Raw genomic sequence first — 8,407 nt, 5'->3', positions numbered from 1 at the left:
CGCTTTAATGATAAGCATGGTGGCTTCTAATGAATCACAATGAAAACACACAATTAGGAGATTTACACAGTTTCTATTTGTAACACAGTTCTTCTTCTTCTAGCGTTTGCCCTTCTTCCGTAGCCAATCAACAGCATCAGGTTGAGCCTGATGTAAAGTTTTGAGACCTCCTTTGAATCTGGAGAGGTGGCAGTCGTTGACTATGTGGGTCATAGTCTCTCTGTAGCCACAGGGGCAGTTCAGGTCGTCTCTGGCTCCCCAGCGAGGGAACATAGCGGCGCACTGGCCATGGCCTGTTCCATAGCGATTGAGGAGGGCCCAATCATAACGTGCTAGGTCAAAGCCGGGTAGACGCTTACAGGGGTCTGTGATGAGGTGTTTGTTCTTGACCTCAGCTGACTGCCAACTCTGTTTCCAAGATTCTGGAACAGAGAAGTTCAGTGTAGGTGTAGGGGACCAGATTGGGTGACGAGACGTCAAGTGTTGGACAGGGTGGGCGAAGATATCCACGTATATTGGCAAGTCCGGTCGAGCGTAGACGTGGGAAATGAACTTAGATGATGCCGCATCCCAACGAATATCTGGCGGGGCCATGTTGCTAAGAACTGGCAGCCATGGAACCAGGGTGGAACGGATGGTTCCAGAAATGATCCTCATGGAGGAATATAATTTGAAATCGACCAAGTGGACATGGGGGCTATGGAACCATACTGGGGCACAGTATTCTGCAGTGGAATAGCATAATGCCAGAGATGATGATCGTAGTGTGGAAGCGCTCGCGCCCCATGAGGAGCTGGCCAGTCTTGCAATGATGTTATTCCTCGCGCCCACCTTTGCTGCAGTTTTTATGAGATGTTCGTGAAATGACAGAGTGTGATCGAGAGTAACGCCAAGATAGACTGGCTGGGCTTCATGCCGTATTCTTGTATCGCCAAGCTGCACATTAAGCTCACGCGAGGCCGAGGCACGGTGTAGATGGAAAACAGATGATACGTTTTTGCAGTGCTAGGGATTAGTCGCCATTTTTTACAGTAATCAGATATCAGAGACATGTCTTTCGTGAGTGTTTCCTCAAGGATGTCGAACTTGGATGCCTGAGTTGCACAGCAGATGTCATCGGCGTAGATGAACTTCCTTGAAGAAGTTTCTGGGAGGTCACTGATGTAAATATTAAATAGCGTAGTAGGAGCCAGAACAAAGCCCTGGGGGAGGCCACTTGAGACAAGTCTCCATCTGCTAGACTTGTCACCCAGATGCACCCGGAGTCTTCTGTTTTGGAGAAGAAACGATATAGTGTTGGCCACCCATGGAGGCAGGCATCTTGAGATCTTGACTAGGAGACCACGGTGCCAGACCGTGTCATAGGCTGCTGTGAGATCAACAAAGACAGCACCCGTCTTTAAATTCTTCTGGAATCCATTTTCAATGTAAGTTGAGAGGGCCAGGGCTTGTTCGCAGGTAGATCTTCCTGGGTGGAGACCAGCTTGGGCGGGTGATAGGAATTTCTCTGTAACACAGTGAAGACTCCAGGCTCTCGACCTTGGTCCTGCAGTCCCACCCCGCACCATAGGGGGCAGAAGCACGACTTTTCTACTCCAGCTTTTTGTTTCGACTTCTGTCTCTGTCAGGCCCAGCCAAGTCAGCGTGTGTGTGGGGGGAATGACCATAGAGATAACAAACTTGTGCTCTCCACAGAGAGGGTTTCCCCCTTGAAGAACCAATTTCCAGCTTTTACTCTTAACTCTACAGACCACTGTCCGTGGCACGCCACCAGAAAGCCCCCAGCGCCGGGTCTCGCGAGGCTTGGTCTTTCCTTTCCTCCCGCTCTGAGGGATCGAGGTACGGTCCAGCCTCGGAACCCCAACCCGGAAGGCGGCGGAGCTACGGGGCCGGTTGTGCTCACTTTCGCCCTGGAAGCTCCGAGCTGCCGGTGTCCTTGGGCTTGCCCTGCCCTCCTTCGGTCTCCGCAGGCTCATGGGTCTCCATGGAGACGGCGGGGACTCGGCCCGGGGGCGGGCAGCCCGAGAGGGACCGCGGCGCGCCGGGGGCTTGTGGGGCGGCGTCGCCGTGTTCGCCTTGGTGGCCGCGCTATTTACGCTCACGCTGCCCCCCTCGGTCCCGGGGGGAGACTCGGGTAAAGTACCCTGACTCGGGCTGGCCCCTGCGCCGCGCCCCGGGTCCACACTGTGCTCCGCGCCCCCCGGCTCTGCCCTGCGCGGGTCTTGTGGTCCCGAAACCGTCCCTATTCCCGCGCCGCCTCGGGCTGTCCCGGGGCGGCTGACCCCGCAGCCACGTCTGAGGGTGAGGCAGCAAGGAGGAGATAGATGCGCTGGAGGGTAGGGGTGGGGGGCGCCCTCGGAATGGCTGCGAGCCGCGAGGAAGTGTTGTTTTAGTTGAAACCTGAATGTTGAGAGGAAACCAGCCATGCGGGTGCGTGTATGGGGGCGGGGGTTGAGGGGAGACCCTTGGAAGAGAGAGGCCAGTTGCTTCTGGAGTCTAGCTGCTTCCGTTGAAAAGACTTAGGATCCTTCGGTCACAAGAATACAGTTGGGATATGACACGAGATGTAGGTTGTGTGTGTGTGTTGCGCCCAGATGAGGAGACTGCTATCTAAGAATGCCTAATAGCGACCAGTTTTATCATAATGGTGCTGTGACTTCAAGCGGTGAATCTGGAAATCGAAGAAACCCGACTGTACAGGTTCCCTGCTGTTGCATACGCGTATACTGCCGGGTGTATCCCCAAACCACACGTTTACTGTGTGATGTTTTGTTTTTTTTCCCTGTGGATCAGGAATCCGGGGGCACTGTAGCTCCAGACAGGCTTCTGACGTGGGTGGGCCGGGGCTGCGGACCTCAGGGCTCAGTTTGGGAGAGGATTTGCTCCTGTAAGCCGGATTCAGTTCCGTGTCACGTGGGACGTTCGCAGTAAGCTGGCTGCTGTCAAGGAAAAGAAATGACACCTCTCTGACATATCTTGCCTTTAGCTGGACTGTTTAGGATTGCTTTTTCATTCAGCGAGAGAGAGAGAGATGGGGGGAAGGTATTCCCTTCTCCCCTCCCACTCCAGAACAATTGCTATAATAATGTAAAATGTAGTTTTAAAAGTTTTACTAAGAGCCTCCTATGCGATTGTCCAATACTTCCCATTCCAACCTAGGCACACACCCTTATCTGACCTCATTTGCCTGTTTTTTTTGTTTGTTTGCTTTGTTTTTTGTTTTTTGTGGTGGGGAGTACGTTAACCTAAGGAGCCATATATCCCTATCCTATTTTATTTATGGGAGTTAGTAAAACCAGCCCATACTCAAGGGGAGAGGATTTCATAATGGGTGCCAGTAGTGTTTGTGTGCTTGCTGGTCATTGGGAACCACCTTCAAGGCAGCTTACCACATTGAGGATTCTTGAGGTTCCACTTTACCATTCACTTCCTTAATTCTTTCAAATGCTGAGAGAAAAAAAAAAAAAGCAGTGTTTCAGTTCATTGAGGAATGGATAGGCCACTTTTTCAGGTTTATATTAAATTAATGTATTAAATAATAAAACAACTTTAATTGTGAAAGTTTTGACATTGGAGAGCATTACTCATAGGTTGAGTAGTGCTGTACCTTAAAAGAAAAATTTGGGGGGCCAGGTGTTGGCATACCTGTTTACATGCTTTTATTGCTATGCACAAGGACCTGGGTTCAAGCCCCTGTCCCCACCTGCAGAGCTGCAGGTGTCTCTCTACCTTCTCTTCCCTCTTAATCTCTCTCTGTTCTATCAAGTAAAATAAATAAAGTTAAAAAAAAAAAGAAAAATTTATACCATAGTTGAACCTCAAATGAAGGGTGAATAATAAGATATCACTTTTTTTTTTTTTTTAAGTATTTACTGTGGGCTAAACACTGTTGCAAGTGCTTTATGTGGATTAGAGTTTTACCCTCCTAGCTACTGTGTAGGAGGTAGGTATTGTCAGTATTTTCCTTCTCTAGATGACAAAACCAAGATTAAATTATATCCAGAGCCCTTTGACTAGAAACTAGGGACAGCTACGGAAAAACTCCTAAGTATTGGTAGATTGATTTTAGGACATAATCACTTAACCTTAGTTCTTTGTCCAAGAATTTCATGAATTTTTTTTCTTAAATCTGTCAGCACATACAGAATGATATCTAAAGTTATTCAAAGTCTAATTGTTGCCTTAACTTTCATTTCCCCCAAAGTAGAAAGTTACTATTAAATTGGAATTATCAAACTTTGTAAGTGTTCACAATTTGTTAGTTTGGTACTAAATAGTGGTTGCCTCAATAATTCTTTTGTGGTTCATTTTTGGGGACTGAAAAATGAACTTTTGCAAATGTTCCTAGTAAAATGTATATATAATCATATCTTTGATAAGTTTGTTTATATGTTGAATGTACTATTCTCCATTAATATTTGTGTTTATAAAATATGTCTCAATAAACAAAGCACATCTCAAAACCAATAGAAAGTATGTGTTATTCTTCCCCATAAGCCTTAAATTACACTCTGTAAACTCATAACTTTATCCTTGCCTAAATAATTTTGCACCACTTAATATGTGTAGTTGATTTATGTATAGAAGTGCTCATGGGGGAGTCGGGCGGTAGCACAGTGGGTTAAAGCGTAGGCGGCACAAAGCACAAGGACCGGCATAAGGATCCCAGTTCGAGCCGCCGGCTCCCCACCTGCAGGGGAGTCGCATCACAGGCGGTGAAGCAGGTCTGCAGGTGTCTATCTTTCTCCCCCCATCTCTCTCCATTTCTTTCTGTCCTGTCCAACAACGACGACATCAGTAACAACAACAATAATAACTACAAGAATAAAACAAGGGCAACAAAAGGGAATAAATATGTAAGAAAAAAAATTTTTTTAAGTTCTCATGGTCCTTTATAAGACAGTGAGGGACCTAACTTTCATTTCTATTGGTTATTCTTAGCAAAAATAAATTAGTATATAAATGTAGTATAGGCATATTTTTGGGGGGATGGTGTCATCGCTAGGGTTCACTACTTGGGCTAACTTTTTCAGATACAAACACTATCTTCCCCCTCTCCCTCTCCGTCCCCCTTACAGTAAAGGCTGGGCTTGAGCTTTGGTCTCACTCCTGTCGAAACAGCTATTTTGTCAGTCCTTTGTTAATGTAATATATATATTTAGCAGACAACATAAGATGACACAGTTGTATAATTAATGTAAATAGTATATATAAAAGGTACCTGTGTTTTGTAGAGGTTAAGTTGCTGTTAACAACTCTTGGGTTTGGTGCCTATTGTGTTCAAGACAAAAAAATTGTCATTCTCAAATTTGAATGTATTTAATGTTTCACAGTTGCCTGGGAAAGTTGGTCGCCCATACCTGAGGGTCTTAATGTAGCTAGCTAGGTTTGGAACATGGTCAGGGAAGCTTCATTAAAAAAAAAAAAAAAAGTAATCAGCAAGTTCTGATGCAGGTACTAATATTTAAATTTGAGGAAACTCCATTGTAAAGAAAGGGCTTATAGAAAGCAAGGACCCAGTAACTTTTTTTTTTTTACCATTCACTTCCATCTTCATTATATTCACTTTTAAGAATAGTTAGCTCTTTATTCTTTCACGGACATTGCATAATATTTTTGTCTTTTATTTTAATAAAATTTTAGTTTAACATTTGATTAGAGTTGATGGAAGCTTGGAATATCCCAGATTTATATCTATGTAGCTTCAACAAAAACAAAACACAAAAACCAGCACAACCATTCTTAGTGACAGAAATGTTGGAAAGTATAGTCTGTTTCTCTTAATGTCAAACTTAACCTCTAAATTTTTAGAGAGGAAGAAAAAAGTGAAGACATGGGCTGGGTGGTGGTTCACCTGGTTGAATGCACTTGTTACAATATGCAAGAGCTTGGGTTTGAGCCCCCAGTCCCCACCTGCAGGGGGAAAGCTTTGTGAGTAGTGAAGCAGTGTTAACAGTTCTTTCTCTGTCTCTCTCTCTCCCTCTCTCTCTCACTTCTTCCCTCTCAATTTCTGGCTGTCTATCCAATAAATAAATAAAGGTAATAAAAAATGAAGTGAAGACAAGAAAGGGACTTATGAATTTTATTTGGGGTCTAGGTGGTGGTGCATTGGATTAAACATGCATGTTATTGTGCTTCATTCTACCTTCATAAATGTTTAAAAAAATTATGAAGACATTTTTGGGACTGGGGCCAGGCGGTGGCAGACCTGGCTAAGCATATTTATCATTATGCACAAGGTACCCAGGTTTAAGTTCCCGCTCCCTACCTGATACACTTCACAAGAGGCAAAGCAGGTCTGCAAGTGTCTATATTTCTCTCCCTCTTTCCTCTCAGTTTCTCTTTGTACTGTCAAATAGAAAGGGGGAAAAAAAGTAAAAATGGCTGCTGGGAGCAGTAGCTATGTCTTACAGGCCCTGAGCCCCAGCAATAACCCTGGCGGAAAAATATATTTATGTATTTGGGACTAATAATATAAGAACTAATTATCCTAGAATAAAACTAAAGAATATTCTTGGCAATACTTTCAAAGTAAAACATTTTGGACTATAAAAACTGAGGTGCTGGGAGTCGGGCGGTAGCACAGTGGGTTAAGCACACGTGGCACAAAGCTCAAGGCTCAAGGACCAGCGTAAGGATCCCAGTTGGAGCCCCTGGCTCCCCACCTGCAGGGGAGTCACTTCACAGGTGGTGAAGCAGGTCTGCAGGTGTCTATCTTTCTCTCCCCCTCTTTTTCTTCCCCTCCTCTCTCCATTTCTCTCTGTCCTATCCAACAACAATGACATTAATAACAATAGCAATAATAACTACAACAAGGGCAATAAAAGGGAATAAATAAATATTTTTAAAAAGTAAGGTGCTAAGAGTGCCTAGAAAAACTTAAAAGATGCTCTTAAGTGGTGGACTGAAATAGATTATCTTTGGTTGCCTTTATGAAATTTATTTTTTTAAATAGTTTTTTTAATTTATTTGTGTTGTTTTCGCCAGGCTGGCTTCACGGGCGGGTAACAGACGACCAGGGACTCATGGCTGGGTTGTACGCAGTAGCTCTTTACTCATGCAGGACGCAGCGGAATCTATACCAAGCTAAGCTAAACTGAAAACTACAAACAATCTTGTCCTTATAAATATACTAGCCGAGTAGGGTGGGAACAGGATGCGATGCAGAGAGGGTGGAGAGAAAAGTGACTGGTGAAAATCAGGGTGTGACAAGGAGAGGGGGCAGAGCAGGCGAGAATTCTACCACTGAACCACCAATGCCCTGGAGGGAAGGTGGTGCTTGTTAACAGAGGTTATGTAAATAGAATGAAGTGGTTATGTAAATAGAATAGTGTTAAGCAGGGGGGATTAAACTAATGAAACAGAAGAGGTTTTTAGAAGCATACCAACATATTTGTTATTGACTAGAGACAGAAACTGAGAGTAAGGGGAAATAGGGAGTGAGATAGACACCTGCAGATCTACTTCACTACTTGTGAAGCTTTCCCTCTGCAGGTGGGGACCAAAGACTTGAACTTGCATCCTAATGCACTACAGTGTCTGCACTTAGCCAGGTGTGCCAACACCTGGTCCCACCTTTACGAAGTTTTTTCCATATATATATATATATATATATATATATATATATTCCCATTTCTTGCCTTTGTTGTTTCTATTGTTGTAGTTATTATTGTTGTTATTGATGCCGTTGTTGTTGGATAGGACAGAGAAAAATGGAGAGAGGAGGGTAAGACAGAGGGGGAGAGAAAGACACCTGCAGATCTGCTTCACCTCCTGTGAAGCGACTCCACTGCAGGTGGGGAACCGGAGGCTCAAACCGGGATCCTTAAGCCGGTACTTGTGCCACGTGTGCTTAACCTGCTGTGCTACCACCCGACTACCCCACCTTTATGAAGTTTCTATGATGCATGTAGGCATTCTTCTAAGAGGAGTATCTTGAGTAGTAAGTATGACATTGTAGAGCTGTTTGTAACTATGTGTTGAATTTTATAATACATATTCTGTATGAGACCAGAGGAGGGAGAAGTAATGATAGTTTAACAGGATCCTGAAATGGATAGAATGATAATTTGAATTTATGTCTTTGTCATGTGGATCTTAAAATGAAAACTACTGACCAGAATATAAGACAATCTAAATAAGTGCTAACTATAGAGGCTCAACCATGTCCCATAGAGAAGACAAAGCAATAGTTAGTTTTAATGGGGAATATTGGGGTGAGGTGTATAAAGATTTATCACTGACAGAAGGTGACAATTGAACTAGATCTTAAAGGATTTAGGGGAATATGTTGGGATCCCTTAGGCTTCAGTAATAAAGACCTAGTAAAGGCACCTGTAGACATAGAGGGCTTTCATATTATGCTGAGGATTCTGAACTTTCAGTAAGAGACCTGTCACAGAGAAAT

At 44.1% G+C, this 8,407-nt stretch overlaps 1 protein-coding gene across 2 annotated transcripts in view; it reads left to right on the top strand.

The window, feature by feature from the left end:
* The first annotated feature begins 1,884 nt into the window (after positions 1-1,884).
* The window catches only part of TMEM260 (transmembrane protein 260), a 70,386-nt gene continuing 63,863 nt past the window's right edge, over positions 1,885-8,407 (top strand). The window contains exon 1 of one of the 2 annotated variants that reach the window (XM_007533120.3): positions 1,885-2,134. In XM_007533120.3, coding sequence (XP_007533182.1) covers positions 1,975-2,134 — 160 coding nt within the window. In that variant the 5' untranslated portion in view covers positions 1,885-1,974. The other variant, XM_060174924.1, reaches the window with a different exon arrangement.

Source organism: Erinaceus europaeus, chromosome 16, assembly GCF_950295315.1.
Source record: "Erinaceus europaeus chromosome 16, mEriEur2.1, whole genome shotgun sequence".
Lineage (NCBI taxonomy): Eukaryota > Metazoa > Chordata > Mammalia > Eulipotyphla > Erinaceidae > Erinaceus > Erinaceus europaeus.
Note: the sequence above shows the minus strand (reverse complement) of the source record. Positions and strands in the feature narration are given on the sequence as shown.